Source organism: Kogia breviceps, chromosome 17, assembly GCF_026419965.1.
Source record: "Kogia breviceps isolate mKogBre1 chromosome 17, mKogBre1 haplotype 1, whole genome shotgun sequence".
NCBI classification, from domain to species: domain Eukaryota; kingdom Metazoa; phylum Chordata; class Mammalia; order Artiodactyla; family Physeteridae; genus Kogia; species Kogia breviceps.
Genome location: NC_081326.1, coordinates 69,132,438 through 69,150,316, shown reverse-complemented (window position 1 = coordinate 69,150,316; position 17,879 = coordinate 69,132,438). Strand labels below are relative to the sequence as shown.

Below are 17,879 nucleotides of genomic sequence, written 5' to 3'. Positions count from 1 at the left end.
CTTCCCTCCCCACCTTGGCTCAGTGTCGTCCGGGAGAGTCTGGGTGGGGCTGACTTCAGGGCCTGACCTCTCCCTTCAGGGCATCCTGGGGTCCGGGCTGGCGCTCAAGGTGCAGGAACAACACCGTCAGAAGCACTTTGAGAAAAGGAGGAAGCCCGCTGCTGAGCTCATCCAGGTCTGTCTGCCTGGGGATGAACTGGAATGGGGCTCGGATCTTGTGTAGCTGCGTGTGTGTGTGTGTGTGTGTGTGTGTGTGTGTGTGTGTGTGTGTGTGTGTGTGTGTGTGTGTGTGTGTGTGTGTGTGTGTGTGTCTGTAGACAGCCAGGCAGCAGTGGGTGTGGGTCTCCTGCCAGCTCTCCATCCTTATCTCTCCCCCAAGCGTGGGCTGGGGGTTGGGGACCATAGTGAGAGATGCTGGGAGGGGCAGAGTGTCTCCTCTTTCACTTCAGAGAAAGTCGCTCTGTGGTTTTATGGGCCGCTGGGAGCGCGGAGAATAGGAAAAGAGCGCGTTCTGGCTCTAGCTGCCTGGGACTGAATGTCTGCGTGACCACCCACTCGTGAGCTTGGGTCCAGTTGTAGTGAGTGTCTCTGTGGGTCAGATACAGGATGGTACATGATGTTATCCTCCGTATGATAGTTTCCAGGCCAGTGCCGATCTCTAAGAGTCCGCTCTATCTTCGCAAACCCCACACCATCATGGTATACAGAAGATCTAGTATATTAGAATCAAAACCTCATCCCCCGGGCTGTCTCGTGCACCAGGAAATGCACAAAAGGGGCACAGAAGACTCCTTGTCTTCCTACCTGTTTGAGAAATCTCAAGGAGTCTTGCAACGAGAGTAATCCCTGCTCCTTTCAGGGATCTTCTACCCAGCACCCGCCTCCCCGTCCACTGGAGTTCACCTCTCCACACCCCACACCATCACTTAGAGCTCTGAGATGATGGGGTCAAGGAAGGTTTTCTTCCCATAGGAGCTACAGAAAGCCAAGAATCCGGCTTCTCTGGATATGACCTCACTGCACGTTTTACTCTTAGGTGTCAAGGGCTTTCTGTTTTAGTGTTGTGGGATTCCACGTGAAAGTTTCGGGTGACACCAGGTCGTTCCTGCCCTCTTTCCTCCTCCCCAGGCCGCCTGGAGGTACTATGCTACCAACCCCAACAGGATTGATCTTGTGGCGACGTGGAGGTTCTATGAATCAGTCGTCTCTTTTCCGTTCTTCAGGTAAGTGGCCACTCATCTGGACGCTCCGGGCGTGACCGACCATCCCTCCCGCGGGTCTGTACTTGTGCCTGTGGCCGTCACGGTTTCCCGGAGGACATCCTTCAGGGCAGCGGTTCCCAATCTGGGCTCCATGTTAGAACCGTTAGAGCTTAAAATACCCCAATGCCCAGACCATACCCAGGCAGATTCCATCAGAATCCCCAGGGCTGCAGCCCAGGCATCAATATTTTTTTAAAGCTCCCCAGATGACCCCCGGGGGTCACCCAGCATTTCCAGCTCAGCAGTGTGGAGTGGCTGAAAAGGGAGGTCGGGCCAGTGTTTGAGCAGATCAGTGGCTGAGGAAGTGATGCGCCAGTGCAAAGGGCCACCCTGGCGGTCCTGGAGGCCGCGGCACCCGCCCACGGCCTGCACCGCCAGGCCACTTTGGACAGGGGGAAAGCGCATAGTGAAGAAGCAGCTGCGAGCCCAGAGACGTTGTTTTGTGTTCGCAGAGGTGGGAGATTAAACGAAAGGCTTCAGGAAAAAAAAAAAAGAAAGAAAGAAAACCTCTTCCTACGGCCAGCACCTAAGTTATTTATTTATTTTTTTTAAAATTTCTTTTGGCCACGCCACACAGCTTATGGGGTCCTAGTTCCCCGACCAGGGATCAAACCCGTGCCTCCTGTAGTGGAAGCACAGAGTCCTAACCACTAGACCGCCAGGGAAGTCCCTGGCCAGCACCTATGAAAAGGGAGAGGGAAATGAATACTTATTGGATGTCCAATATGTTCCTGGAATCCGAGTTCACATTTCATTTAATTCTCACAGGCATCCTATGAAATAAGTCAGAGGTTCTCAAATGTTAAGGTGCGTTCAGATCAGTGGGGGACTGTAAACACCAGATCCTGCCTCCACCTTTAGCAATTTCAATGGCGTTAGAGGAGCTAAAGCACCTCCCACGGGCGCCCCTGTTGATTCTAACACAGTGGCCCATGCTGCATCCTTGGGACAGCCTGGGTGGCCGGTATCACCAGGCTCCTCTCACGGAGGAGCCAGCTGGGGCTCAGGGACTTTGGTCGTTTGGGCCAGTGTCAGCCACGTCTAGAGGCCTCCAAAGCCCATGATTTTTTCACTACTGGGGCTTCTAAAATAGACCGCACCTTGCCAGATTTTTTTTTTAATATTTGAATTTTATTTAATTTATTTTTTTATACAGCAGGTCCTTACTAGTCATCAGGTTTTTTGTTTTTTTGTTTTTTTTTGTTTTTTTTTGTTTTTTTTTGCGGTATGCGGGCCTCACACTGTCGTGGCCTCTCCCGTTGCGGAGCGCAGGCTCCGGAAGCACAGGCTCAGCGGCCACGGCTCACGGGCCCAGCCGCTCCGCGGCACGTGGGATCCTCCCGGACCGGGGCACGAACCCGCGTCCCCTGCATCGGCAGGCGGATTCTCAACCACTGCGCCACCAGGGAAGCCCAGTCATCAGTTTTATACACACCAGTGTCTACATGTCAATCCCAACCTCCCAATTCATCACACCACCACCACCCTGCCTCTTTTCCCCCTTGGTGTCCATACGTTTTTGTTTTTGTTTTTGTTTTTGTTTTTAATTAATTTATTTATTATTTAGTTTTGGCTGTGTTGGGTCTTTGTTGCTGCGCGCGGGCTTTCTCTAGTTGGGCGAGCGGGGGCTACTCTTCGTTGTGCTGTGCGGGCTCCTCATTGCTGTGGCTTCTCTTGTTGAGGAGCACGGGCTCCAGGCGCTGGGGCTTCAGCAGTTGTAGCACGCGGGCTTCAATAGTTGTGGCTCATGGGCCCTAGAGCACAGGCTCAGCAGTTGTGGTGCACGAGCCCAGTTGCTTCGCGGCGTGTGGGATCTTCCCGGACCGGGGCTCGAACCCACGTCCCCCGCACTGGCAGGTGGACTCCCAACCACTGTGCCACCAGGGAAGTCCCCGATACGTTTGTTCTCTACATCTGTGTCTCCTTCCCCTGGGTCCCGATGAGCACAATACTTTGTGTGTGCCCTCCAAGAGTGGAGTCTCTGTTTCCCCTAGTCCTGTTGAAGTCCTACAATCAAATCCCACCAGCCTTCAAAGTCTTATTCTCTAGGAATTCCTCCTCCTGTTGCCGGAACCCCAAGTTGGGACCTGACGTGGGGCTCAGAACCTTCACTCCAATGGGTGGACTTCTGTGGTATAGGTGTTCTCCAGTCTGTGAGTCCCCCACCCAGCGGTTGTGGGATTTGATTTTGCTGGGATTGCGTGCCTCCTACAGTCTCACTGTGGCTTCTCCTTTGTCTTTGGATGTGGGGTATCATTTGTGGTGAGTTCCAGTGTCTTCCTGTCGATGATTGTCCAGCAGCTAGTTGTGATTCTGGTGCTTTTGCAATAGGGAGTGAGAGCACATCCTTCTACTCCGCCATCTTGGTTCCTAATCTCAATAATCTAAGCTCTCACCGTAGGAAACTGGAGGTGCCCGTGACTCGCCGCTAGTTGTGCTCAGGCGGGAAGTGCACTCACCGACACCCGCAGCGAAGTGCCCAAAATCCTTGCCAGAGTTTAGACACTGTGGTCCAGAGCTCAGATTTTTAAGTGTGTGGATAGAAGGTTGGGTGGATAGGACCCTTGAGTTGGAAGAAGAAGTAGAGGGACACTCAGAACTCATAGCTGGAATGGGAACCCTGCTCTGAAGCGCGTTTCTGCCATGTGTCTGGGTTCATGAACCAGCATGACCCAGCGCTGGACGGGTGGCTCCCCAACCCCATCCCACCTTCCCACACTCTCACTGTGGAACCTGCGACCAGGCTCTGAACTCGGCCTCAATTTTCCCTCCACTTCCATCGCCGGACTGTGGTAAAGGTTTAAGAAAATTCATGACATCATGACTGACTCATTTCCCCGCATAAAACCTTCCACTGGATAACCATAATGAAGAGAACAAGATCCAAAACCTGACCGTGACCCACAGGGCCCCAGAACCTCAGGGCCCTGCTTACCTCTCCCATCTCAGCGTCTATGGTGCTGTTACTCCCAAGAGGGTCTAGTGGCACGTGGCATTTTCTAATCCAGGCATTCGGTCCACCAATATTTTTGAGCCCCTTGTATATGCTAAGGATTGGACCAGACCATGCAGGTCACAAGTGACTTGTGAAGGACTCTGACCTTGATCCTGAAAGCGAAGAGAAGCCATTGGCGGCAGAGAATGACATGATCAGATGTGTGTTTCAGGAAAGTGACAGGAGAGAGGATGGATTGGACAGGCTCAGGATTCTACACAAGGAGATCAGCTAACAAAGGAATGCAGGATTCAGGGGAAGAGGAAATGAGAGCTTAAACCAAGGTAACAGCAGTAGGAAGGGACGATAGAGGCAGGACCTGAAAGGGAATAAGCAAAGGGAAAGAAACTCAGGGAGCGATGACTTGTGGGAGAGTTAATGAGATGAGAAGAAGCAGCAAGGCTTCCGTAATGGAATGAAAAATTTTGGTTTACTAACTGTGTCTTCTTACTTGTAATTAGATTTACTCAGAAGATGATCTCTGTGATTCCTTTTGATTCTAACATTCGATTGTTGCTATAATCATTTTGGGTTTGGGATAGTATCAGCCTTCCTTGGGATAACAGGGACTTAGAATGGGCAGGTGGCTTCTCCTGAAGAGAACAGAGTGACCTTCAACTCAAAAACAAGAACTTGTGCAACCACATTGAATTCTGAATCAAGAAGATTCCTAAGGGATTTGCATTCCAAGGTCTTGGCAAGAGGCCCATTCTTTGGGGTTGATTTATTGTAAATAAGGCATTGTCCTAGCTGTGGGAGACTCCAAGGAATACATTGTGCTGCAGACAGCAGCCGTGATATGGGAATGGCTTTTACACTAAGCGAGAACATTTCTTTCCTTTTTTCAAAGACAAAAGTATAAAACCACTAGAGAATTCACTTGGCAACCATTCTGAGACAAGGCTGTCCCTTGGGAAAAGAATGTCCTCCCCTCCCCCATATTCCAACCCACTCCATATGTTTAATGGCCAAAAAAAGTTGCTGATAATACACTGGTGTGTCCTCACCTGCTTCCTAAAGGTTTTTCTATTTGATTTACTTTTTTGAAAAAACACTGTATTGAGATATATTTCATATACTACAAAAGGATTTCACATGCCATAAAAGGTACCCTTTTAAAGTTAACAATTTGGTAGGTTTTTAGTATATTCACAAAGTTGGGCATTGATCGCCACTATCTAATTCCAGAATATTTTCATTACCCCCAAAAGAAACCCTGTGCCCTTCAGCAGTTACTCTTGGTTCCCTCTTTTCCCCCAGCCCTTGCAACCGCTAATATTTTCTCTCTCGATTCTGCCTATTCTGGACATTTCATATAAAAATAAAATCTTACAACATGGGGCTTCCCTGGTGGCGCAGTGGTTGAGAGTCCGCCTGCCGATGCAGGGGACGCGGGTTCGTGCCCCGGTCTGGGAGGATCCCACATGCCGCGGAGCGGCCAGTGGGAGGCCCGCGTACCACAAAAAAAAAAATCTTACAATATGATTTCTTTCACCTGTCATAATATTTTCAGGTTGCATCTATCTATGTTGTCTTGTGTATCAGAACTTTATTCCTTTTATGGCTGAATAACATTCCATCATATATACCCCATTGTATTTACCCATTCATCAGTTGATGCATATTTGTGTTATTTCCACTTTTTGGCCCATGAGCATTCAGGCACATGTTGTGTGGATGTGTTTTCGATGGTCTTGGGTGTATACCTAGGAGCGGAATAGGTAACTCTATGTTTAACTTTTTGAGGAACTGCCAGGCTGTTTTCCATGGTGGCTGCACCATTTTACAGTCCTCCAGAAGATTTTGAAGGATGAAGTTGTGTAGCCCACTTCTAAGAGTGCTGTCATATCAGTTTCCAGCAAGTATAGCTCTTTGTTAATTTGCCAGTATATGTGCGTGTGTGTACACACATGTGTACGTATGTGTATGTATATACATGCATATTTGGGGCTAGCAGTGATGAGTGATGGTATTGCCTTTTTTGTTTTTCTTTTATGATTACTTAAAATTATAAAATCATTACTTTTGAATTGCACAGAACCTCAGAGAGTTTCAAGTCCCACCCCAATTGTATATGAGAAGAAACTGAGGCCCCCAGCGGCTCAGGAACTTCCTCAAGGCCACGCATCATCTTGGGCATAGCTGGAACCAAACCCAGGTCTTCTGATTTGCTGGCCAATGGAAACTGTGTAGACCTAGTAGAAGTAGGTGGTAGGAGGCTGAGAAGGTACGGGAAGATGCTGGGGGGTGGTAGATGGTACATCCTCGTGCCCAAGCAGAGAAGAGAGCAGACGTTCGGGCTTCCCTGGTGGCGCAGTGGTTGAGAATCCGCCTGCCGATGCAGGGGATACGGGTTCGTGCCCCGGTACGGGAAGATCCCACATGCTGCGGAGCGGCTGGGCCCGTGAGCCATGGCCGCTGAGCCTGCGCGTCCGGAGCCTGTGCCCCGCAACGGGAGAGGCCACAACAGTGAGAGGCCCGCGTACCACAGAAAAAAAAAAAAAAAAAAAAAAAAAGAGAGCAGACGTTAAAAACCAGATGTCGCGTACCACCAACAAAAAAAACACGCACACAGATTTGTTCCCTAAAAGTGACAGTAGAGTTGTCTATAGCTGCACTGCCCAACATGGTAACCACTGGTTACATGTGGCTGTTGTGCATCTATTACTAGTGCAACTGAGGAATTGAATTGTTAATTTTCTTTAATTTAAATAGCCATATGTGATGATTGATTAGTGGCTACCATTGGACAGTGCAGCTTTGGAATCATTAGATATTAGAACTAAAATGGAGCTGAGACTTAGGCCCAAGAAACAGAAGTTACTTGACCAAGAAGACCCAGTTAATTTATTGTAGAACCAGAACTTGTTCTTTTTGTGACCAGGGCCAAGATGATTGGAGTGCTTAGAAATGGAGAAGGGGCGCTGTATGCAGTAACCCTTTGCTACGGCCAGATAACATTGGATCTGTTTCCATACAGGCTGTCTCACTTAATCTTTAGAATGTCCTGGGAGATAAGTAGAATGGGTGACTCTGTTTTTCATAACCATAAGCTTATAGGTGAAGAATCAGAGCATCAGTGAGATTAATCAGCTTGTCTAATGTCACCCAGCTGGTAAGCAATGGAGCAAAGATTGGAACCCAGGTCTTATGCCAAAGCCCATTATATCTCTGGAAAGAAAGACTTTTTTAGGAAGACAATTGGATAAAAGTAAGATGAGACAAGTTTTGTTGAGATAATAATACCCTTTTCTGAAGATTGTTGTTGTGAAGGTCAAGCTGAATAAAGTGTGTGAAAGTACCTGGCCCATCCTAGGTGTTTCGTCTCTGCTGGTTGAATCTGTGCTGGAAGGAAGTAGTGGGTTTGTGGCACAGAGGAGAGAAGAGGGCAAGGAAGACACTAAACTCCCAAAGCACAGTCCTGGGAAGCCACTGTTAGTGACAGCAGAGCTAGAACATCCCATCTGGAATGTGGTTACAAATCCTTTCTTCATGTAGCCATACCTTCGGCAAGCATTTAACTGAGCGTCTCTTACGTGCTAGACGCTGGGTGTGGCATTGGGGATAGAACAGTGAACAGGAGAGGGTCAATCGTGCTAGTCCTGTCACATGGTTGATGGAGACAGGGACAGAGAATTGCCCGCTGGGTGTTATCTCTTGGAGTGTGTTGGGGCTTTGACTAGAGCAATTGCAGTGGAGCGGTGGGTAGAAAGCCAGCTTACACAGGCTAAAGGGTGACAAGGAAACGAGCACATGGGTACAGTGAGTGCAGATGACACGGCTGCAATGGATGTAGGGCTCAGGTTTTATCGTTGATGGGAATGGTAGAATGGTATAATGGTAGAGGGGGGTATAGGTGGATGCAGTGGTGGTGGAGGGGAGGACTAGAGGACAGAGCAGGGTGGAGGGCATGGGCTTCAAGGCACAAGTGAAGCTGTCAGCAGGAGCAGGGACCCTTCATCCATCAACACTGAAGGGAAGCCAGTGGGTGAGACCAGGTATAAGATTGTCAATATGGTGGTAGGACCCTGAGGCAGATCTCTGCTAAGGTCAAGGTCACTGGCTGGCGGGGGGGGGGGGGGGGGGGGGGAGTGGGGAGGTGGGGGAGTTCTGATGATGGAGGGGGAGGCATGGAATCATTGTCCTGTAACATGAGAAAGGAATGGGAGTGGTGCCTCTAATTCTTTTTTTAAATTGAAATATAGCTGATTTACAATATTGTGTTAGTTTCAGGTGTACAGCATAGTGACTCAGTTATGTATTTTTTCAGATGATTTTCCATTATAGGTGCTACAAGATCCTCCCTGTGCTGTACAATAAATCCTTGTTGCTTATCTATTTTATGTATAAAATAGTGTATAGTATAGTATACTACACTATGTATAGTAGGGTGTATATGTATATGTATAGTATATATATGTATTGTACAGTATAGGATAGTAGGGTGTAGATGTACAGTAGGGTGTATATGTATATGTATAGTATATATGTGTATTGTACAGTATAGTATAGTAGGGTGTAGATGTACAGTAGGGTGTATATGTATATGTATAGTATATATATGTATTGTACAGTATAGTATAGTAGGGTGTAGATGTACAGTAGGGGGTATCTGATGGTCCCACACTCCTAATTTATCCCTCCCTTTAGCACTGCCCCCCACACTACTCTCTGCTCCCATCCTGCCCTCGGCCCACTCCCTCACCTTTTCCTTCTCCTCTTACTGCCGTCCCTACTTTTCCTGGGGCCAGAGACCCAGAGGATTCTAAAAAGTCAGAGCTTTTTCTGTCCACGTGCTTCAGGAGGGGAAATAGGCCCAGAGGATGTGTCCAGCTCAAAGCCACAGTAGACCCACAGGCTGCGCTGACGCATGAACTAGAAATCCTTAACTCTCCAACTGGTCCTTTTCCTCTTCTACCAAGATACCTCCTCATATTCTCTCCCCATTTCTCCCACCCCTGGATCCCAATGATAGTCCAGGTATTCATTCAGTATTTCCTGTGCACTTACGAAGTGCCAGGGTATGGGGTGCTCAGATTTTAGAGCCGAGAAAAGCAGAGGCTCTGCCCCCGCGCGACCACGTACTTCTAAGACAATGTGATCCAGTCCAATTCCACATACGAAGACATTAGCTCAGCCTCAACCCTGGGAATTTAGATAGAAACACCAGGAGGAGCCCCTCCAGCTGAAACTTAAAGGAAGAGTAAGACTGTTCTAGGCAGAGCCTGAGCAAAGTCTCAGTTATGAATGTGTGTAGACTGCATGTGGCCTCATGGTTAGAAGTGTGGGCTCTGGAGCCAGATCATCTAGGTTTGAATCCTGACTCGGCTGCTTCCTGGCTATGAGACCTTGAGCAATTTACTGAATCTCTCTGTGTCTCAGTTTTCTCATCAGGAAAATGGGGGTGATAATGATACTTACCTCATAGGCTTGCTGGTGATGATTAGATAAGTGAATCCATAAAAAGCACTTAAAAGTATCTGCCTACTAATTACCGCACAATAAATATTAGTGATGATGGTGTAATGATGACGGTGGTGACAGAGTGATGGGGCGTGTGGCTGCTGAGTTATGAAATTCCTGGTTTCCTGATCTGTCCCCACCGCTAAACAGATCACCTGAGCCCAGCACAAGGTGTGGGGCAGCAGCCGTTGGGGGGATGAATAAATGAATGAATGGTTGAGAAGAGCCTGGGCGTTAGAGCCACAGACCCGTTAGGTCACGGGAGGGGCCTGGGGTCTGGCTGGGGAAAAGCCCGTGTCATTCACTGGTTCTCCTTCACATGCACCGTCTTGTCCCAGAGCTCCACCCTGCTCCTTCATCTTCATCAAAGGGAAGCTTGGGGACAGATTTTGGGGCGAGGGGGAGCTGTTGCATGTAATTTATGCTGTATTTGTTTTTTTCTCCCCTGTCTCCTCACAGGAAAGAACAGCTGGATGCAGCAGCCAGGTATGTTTGTGATTATGAAGCCTCTCCTTCCCACCCCTGTGTCGGGACAGAGGGTCCAGTTGCGTATACCGTGGGGCCCCTGGGCAGTCATGCTGGTCGTGAGATAGAGTTTTGGGGTTCACTGCTGTTGCCGGCCGCCATTTTCCTCTGCCAATTTCATGTTAATTTACTCAAGAACAACTCAATTGTGATCATAGCCGCAGCCACATTTTGAGTGTTTCTCCTCTGTGCCTGGAGTCCTGCATGTGTTATCTCATGTGGTCCTCACATCCACAGTGAAAGATCGACTCTCGTGTCTTCATTTATGGATTGAGGAGACTGGGGCTCAGAGACGTTGAGTTACTCCGCCTGGGTCACACAGCTACTGAGGAGCAAGACCAAAATTCAAACCCAGGTCTGAATATTAAGACCATGTTATTTCCATTATATCTTGCTTCGTTTGCTTCTTGGGCTCACAGATGGTTCTTCGAAAAGTGAATCAGGATTATATACTTATGATCCCCAGTAAACCATGCTCACTACAGGCTGCTGCAGAAGCAGGTTGAGCTTCTGCGTGAGTCCTCCCTCTTCCTTTTGGTTCCATCTAGAGAAGATGTCACAGTATCAGGGAAACTACAGACCCTGCTCGGGATTGTAAAGGAAGACCATCTCTCGCAAACAGTTTAACTGTTTGTATACAAGTCATCCCTCTATATCCACAGGGGATTGTTTCCAGGACCCTCAAGGATACCAAAATCCGCAGATGCTCAAGTCCCTTATATAAAATGCCAGAGTATTTGCATATAACCTCTGCGCATCCTTCTGTGTACTTTAAATCATCTCTAGATTAGTTATAATACCTAATACAATGCAAGTGCTATATCAATAGTTGTAAACACAACATAAATGCTCTGTAAATAGTTCTCCATATGTGGCAAATTCAACTTTTGTGTTTTGAAACTTTCTGAAAAATTATTTTCGAATATTTTGTGTGTGTGTGTGTGTGTGTGTGTGTGTGTGTGTGTGTGTGTGTGTGTTATGCGGGCCTCTCACTGTCATGGCCTCTCCCACTGCAGAGCACAGGCTCTGGACGCGCAGGCTCAATGGCCATGGCTCACGGGCCCAGCCACTCCACGTTATGTGGGTACTTCCCGGACCGGGGCACGAACCTGTGTCCCCTGCATCAGCAGGCGGACCCTCAACCACTGCGCCACCAGGGAAGCCCTTTCGAATATTTTTGATCCTCACTTGGCTGAGCCTGTGAATGCGGAACCTGCAGATATGGAAAGCCACCTGTATTTATAAATAGAAATAATTATAAATGTAAATATGCATTATATATATAATATAGATTTAAAGTATTATTGTTGACAAACTACTTGTAAAGCCTCTCAGTCAATCTCCTGGACACCAACTCAGCTGTTGTCCTTCTAGAGCTGACAGATTGGGCGGAGGAGGTGGTGGGGCCCTGGACCATCTGTATGGGAACCACTTAATCCTGCCTGGAAGGAACAGACAGCACCAGTTAGCTCACAGACAAAGACACAGTTTGGACTTTCTCCCTCCTTTATGCAGACTTTCAAATGGAAGGAGCATTTCTTGCTTGGAACCAGTCCGGACTCTAGGGGGCATTCGGGGAGATTGTAAAGGAGGGCTGACCACTGACCATGACAGTGTCAGGAGACATTTGCTAGAGGACCTGCAGCAGCTCATGTCTCACAGAGGCAGAGCGGGAAGACGCCTCAGAGATCCTCCTCTGGATGCTTTTACAGAAATGAGTCCCCCCAAGAGGTCAGGCTCACCCCAAGTTACAGAAATCATGAGCTCGAGGGGTTACGTGATCTCAGGACTCCCCGTGGAGTTCTCTTTCCCCCTCATCTCATGACTAATGGGGTTTTAAGTCATGCAGGTGTTGACATTGCAAGTGAATTACTGCGTTGACCTTTATATCCTTTTCTGTGGAGACACAAACGGAATTTAGCCAAATTGGAATGTGTGTGCAAAATACCGCTGTGCACTGGACTAGCCACTTTGGTTTAATTGGGGCTTAGATAGATGCATTTTGCAGCTTTGCTGGGCATTGAAAATGGGCTCTCTGAAATCTGCTCATCAACTTAGTCACGCCCCTGTCAAGAACTCTCCACTCTAGGGCTTCCCTGGTGGCGCAGTGGTTGAGAGTCCGCCTGCCGATGCAGGGGACGCGGGTTCGTGCCCCGGTCCGGGAGGATCCCACGTGCCGCGGAGCGGCTGGGCCCGTGAGCCGTGGCCGCTGAGCCTGCGCGTCCGGAGCCTGTGCTCCGCAACGGGAGAGGCCACGGCAGTGAGAGGCCCGCGTCCCACACATACAAAAAAACCTCTCCACTCTGCCAGGGGTACATACAGAGGGAAAGTACATTCCATGATTTCTTGGGGTTAGAGTCGCTGGGTGTTTTCTGGCTCATCCTCTCCAGGAAGAGCTAGGTCAGTTACATAAGCCACTCAGCCTCCCTCATCCAGGCTCAGGGTGCAGCACTTTTGATTTGAACAACAAATAGGTTTGGCTGGTGGATTGGCAGGTGAGATGGCAGGTGTGATTGCAGCCGTGAAGCTTGGAGGTGGTGCTGGAGATCTGGAGGAAGGATGGGTGAATGGTCGACAGAGGAATGAATTCTTTTACCGAAGAGGGCAGGGAGCAAGGAGACCAGAGAATGGTCAGCAATGGACATGTACATTAGATGAATACTTACTGGTATATACCATTAGCTTCTTCAACAGGCTGCCAGCTAACTGGTGTTTCTATCTTACTTTATTATTTCTGAATAGCCAGAATCAGATTTGGAGTTCATCTTTTTGACACCTTCTAACACAGGTGGCCCACACATCTCTTTGTCAGCCCAAGGAAAGAGTTATATTCTCTTTAACTTAACAGCTCCTGGTTCTCGATTGGGATAAGAAAGGGAACATTTTAGTCAGCTTGTTGGAAAGAGCTCCAACCTGTAGTTTCTTATAAAGCTAGTGCGTGTTCCCACCGCCCCCTCCCCCTGCGAAGGGTCAAGAGAGCTGAGCTGCTTTGGTCCCAAGGATGGGACTGTCTTGACTGATGTGCTTTTAGGCTTGTTTGAGGCACAGAAGCCCCATGACTTTCTACAGTGACTGGGAGGTTGGCTTTGATCACTGTGTGCTTCCTTCTCGGCACCTATAACTCTGAGAAGGAAGAGAGCCAACTTCCGTTGTGGGCTTGGTAGGGGCTGAGCACTTTCCATAGATCGTCTTAATTAATTCTTGTAAAGATGGAGACAGTTGACAACCCACTGCCTCACCCCTTCTCACCTAGTTTAGATGTCCCACTCATGGTGCCCTTAAGCAGGACTCAGCACTTCCCCTAAGGAAGCGTTTCTTGGTTTTTTAAAATAAATTTATTTATTTATTTATTTATTTCTGGCTGCGTTGGGTCTTCGTTGCTACGTGCGGGATTTTCTCTAGTTGTGGCACGCGGGGGCTACTCTTCGTTGCGGTGCGCGGGCTTCTCATTGCGGTGGCTTCTCTTGTTGTGGAGCACGGGCTCTAGGCGCGTGGGCTTCAGTAGTTGTGGCTCGTAGGCTCAGTAGTTGTGGCTCGCGGGCTCTAGAGCACAGGCTCAGTAGTTGTGGCGCACGGGCTTAGTTGCTCCGCGGCATGCGGGATCTTCCCCGACCAGGGCTCGAACCCGTGTCCCCTGCGTTGGCAGGTGGGTCCTTAACCACTGCACCACCAGGGACGTCCCGCATTTACTTTATATACAGTCAAAACTTTTAGAATTCCCTTTTCCTCTCTACCCCATGAGTTTGATAGGGCTAACACTGAGCCTGAGATGTAGGATGTACTCCATAAATGTGCTGAACGTGTAAATAAATGATTTAATGAAAGAGCTATTGCACAGTCATTTTCCTTCGGAGGAAATTGAGCTCTAGGGTTTCTGTAACTTACACCTCAGCCAAGGACAGAAATAGCCAATATGAGATTTCAGATCTAGGTCTGTGTGACCGTATCAGACCGTACAGGCTGAGTCCCACCACAGCACAGGTGGCCGTCATGCCCTCTTTGTCCTCCAGGAGAAAAGAGTGAGGTCAGTTAATCTAGCGGACTCTTGATCCTGGCACTTGTTCTCTCTCGGCCAGGAACTCTTACCTCTTTGTTCCGCTGACTCCTTCACTTCATTTGAGACTCTGCCAAATGTCACCTCCTGAAATCGACCCTCCTTGCCTCTCCGCCACACCCCAGTCTCTACCCCTTGACCCTGCTTCAGTTTCCTTGTTAGCACTGATGGTTACCTAATAGATGATGCATTTGTTTCTTGTCTGCCTTCTCCGCTAGATCAAATGCCTCCAAGGGGCTAGACTCTGTCTGTTTTGCTCACTGCTTTTCTCCAGCACCTGAAACGGTGCCTAGAACAGAACCTGGCATGTGGTTGGCTTTACGTAGATATTAATTTACTGAAAAAGTGGGTGGATGGATAAATGGATGGATGGTTGGGCAAACCCTTTATTCCCCAAGTGTCAGAAACCCAACTTAAAGTACCTTGGACTCAGAAGGAAATACAGTGGCTTTCATAGTGACCCATCAGCGAGGATGGGAACCCCCTGGGTGGGAAACAAGGAACAGGACCCTTCCAGAGTCTCTCTTCAACTCTTGTCTCTGCTTCTCTTTTTGGTTCCGCTGTCTCAGCTGACTTTCTCCATACTGATAAGACTGTGGATGTTAGCAGCCCCAGGATCACATATTTTTTCCCTCTTTCTTCTGTCCACCTGTTCTTCACCCAAGTCTAGTTTGAAAGATCCCAGGGAAGCATTTAGATTGGCCCAATTTGGGTCGCATGGTCACACCTTGGTCTCTGTGGCTCAGAGAGTAAGAGGTTAGTAACAGTGACCAAACTCTAGGTCATGTTTCCACCAGTTAGGGTGGGTGGGTGTAGGTTCAAGGTACTGTGTTTGTCAGCCCCCGTTAGGGTCACTTGGTTGAAGTTGGGAGATCTGTTCTCCAATAGAATAGGGTTCTTTTTCCCAAAGAATGGGGGGTGACATGTAGAGAAGACAAACATGATAGATGCCCATGACAGGCATAAATTCTACTCATAGCTTTTCAAATTCCTAAAAATAATATTGCATTAAAGAACATCAACACTAAAACATACTGAGGCTCGTTTATTTTGTAGAATATACCAGGGAAGACTTCGGTGTTTTGTGTTAGGGATGTCATTTGGAACATCAATTATAACTATTCACTAGATGTGCAGCAGTGCTGATAATTAGGTTTTTCATAGAAACCGGCATTATTTTTTTTAACATCTTTATTGGAGTATAATTGCTTTGCAATGGTGTGTTAGTTTCTGCTGTATAACGAAGTGAATCGGCTATACATACAAGCAGCTTATGCAGCTCAATATCAAAAAAACAACCCAATCCAAAAATGGGCAGAGGACCTAAATAGACATTTCTCCAAAGAAGACATACAGATGGCCAACAAACACATGAAAGGATGCTCAACATCACTAATCATTGGAGAAATGCAAATCAAAACCGCAGTGAGATATCACCTCACACCGGTCAGAATGGCCATCATCAAAAACTCTACAAACAATAAATGCTGCAGAGGGTGTGGAGAAAAGGGGACCCTCTTGCACTGCTGGTGGGAATGTGAACTGGTACAGCCACTATGGAGAACAGTAGGGAGGTTCCTTAAACAACTAAAAATAAGAAGCCGGCCTTTTTTGAATTTGCAGAACAGGTAACTGCGTTGACAATAACTGCTTGCCTGGGCCCAATGGCTCACTTTGTGTTTTCAAACGATTCACTATGAACAGCAGCCTTCGGGTTTCCTCTCCTCTGTATCCATCTTTGGAGAGGGAAGAAATTTGTCCCATGCATCTTTATCTCCTATCTCATTATTATGTCCTTCCCATTGCAAACCCGTCAACCTTAGTAAAGGATCATTCTTTGGATCAAAGAATTCAAGTTATGATAACCTATATTCATAAAGAATGCCTACTGTTTGCCAGCTACAGTTCTAAGCACATCTAGCCCCTCCTAGCCACCCCAGAAGGTGTGGGTCAAATCCCCATTTGACAGATGAGAAAACTGAGGTTCAAAGAGGTAAGTGACTTGCACAAGGTCATACAGCTAATAAAGTAGCAAAAGCAGGACTTGGATTCTGCTGGTCTCCACAGTTGTTGGGAACGGCCATATAATCAGTCACTGCAGGTGTCGCCTTTTGTATGTTGTTTTCTGCTATGCTTTCTTGGCTCACGTAGCTGGAGTCCCAGCCATGCGAGGGGGCTGTGCAGGCAGGGAAAGGCACAGGCCCAGAGTCTTCTACGGCATCAAGGAGTGTTTAGTCAGACCTTGTAATTCACATCTTTCCTTCTCCCTGTGACGTCAGCCACGTGAATTCCATCTCACGGTGTGATGGATGATGTTGGCAATCAATCTTCCATGCCCTAGAATCAATGACTATTAAAGGTGTACAAGAATTTGGAGATCAATTCATCTAATCCCCCAGTTTTACTGATGAGAAAATTATTACCCAGAGCAAAATAAGAGCCTTGGACACAATCCCATAGCTATATGTATTTTCTCCTGCCACCCAGACCCTGCAGCACTGCTCCCAGGCTACAGAGTAGCAGATTTGGAACAGTTTTAATCTCAGAGTGATCCCTGGCATGTCCTAAGGACTTAGTCTCCATTTTTTTTTTTTAAATATTGGGGGTTGCCTATTTATAACACCCCTTTCTCTCTGAATGATGAACTAATTGAGACATAGGCAGAGGAGACAGGAAAGGATTGAAATACAGGCTACATTTGCTGGATTGGCCCTGGGGCAGCAGTGAGCTTTGTAACGCTTCACGGGTAAGTCTGGCCTTGGGACCAGCACATGCTCAGAGCAGAGACTCTCCCAGCCAGCCACCTGGGGCCATGGCCTATCTGACCCTGTGGGGTCACTGAGAGCAGGAGAGAGAGACCATTCTCTCCTTGACCTCGAATACGGTGCTGACCTTTAGTATGGAAGCCTACCCAACCAAGAAAATGGACTCAGTGTAACCCAATCAGATAACTCACCTCCCGCCCTGGTTTGGAAAAGCCAGTAGAAGGCTAGAGGTTTATTAGTTCTTCTGAGAGTGTGGAAATTCCATTTTTATGATGTTGCCAAAAATACAGGAACGGGTGGTCCCCCGTACCCTTCATGTAGCCTCCTCACTACCCATGAACACATCACTCTTTAGCACCGAGGATGTGTCACGGCCCCTGACTTGGCTCGGTCGGTCTGAAAACAGTGCATGTGTATCTACGAAGCCCTCATTGTCTGCTGTGTTAGTTTCCTCCGGCGCCACAGCAAATTGTCACAAGCTGGGTGGCTGAAATCAACAGAAAGGTATTCTCTCACTGCTCTGGCGGCTGGACGTGGGAACTTAAGGTGTCATCAGGCCGTACTCCTCGGAAGGCTCTGGGGAGAACCCTCCCTCGCTTCTTCCTCACGTGTGGTGGTTGCAGGTACTCCTTGGCATCCCTTGACCTTGTAACCCATCACCTCCATTCTCTGCCTCCGTCTACACATACGCTTCTTCCTTCTGGAAATGTTCATGTCTCCGTATCCAAACCTCCCTCTCCTTTCACTTACAAAGACATTACTCACTGAATTAAGTGCCCACCCTCCTCCAGTAGGAGTTTATCTTAACTTGAGTA

At 48.0% G+C, this 17,879-nt stretch overlaps 1 protein-coding gene across 2 annotated transcripts in view; it reads left to right on the top strand.

The window, feature by feature from the left end:
* The window catches only part of KCNQ3 (potassium voltage-gated channel subfamily Q member 3), a 270,967-nt gene that overhangs the window by 230,894 nt on the left and 22,194 nt on the right, over positions 1 to 17,879 (top strand). For both annotated transcript variants that reach the window (XM_059042708.2, XM_067017560.1), the window contains exons 7-9: positions 80 to 175; positions 1,129 to 1,223; positions 10,180 to 10,206. In XM_059042708.2, the coding sequence (XP_058898691.1) occupies positions 80 to 175; positions 1,129 to 1,223; positions 10,180 to 10,206 (218 nt within the window). The remainder of the gene's footprint in view (positions 1 to 79; positions 176 to 1,128; positions 1,224 to 10,179; positions 10,207 to 17,879) is intronic.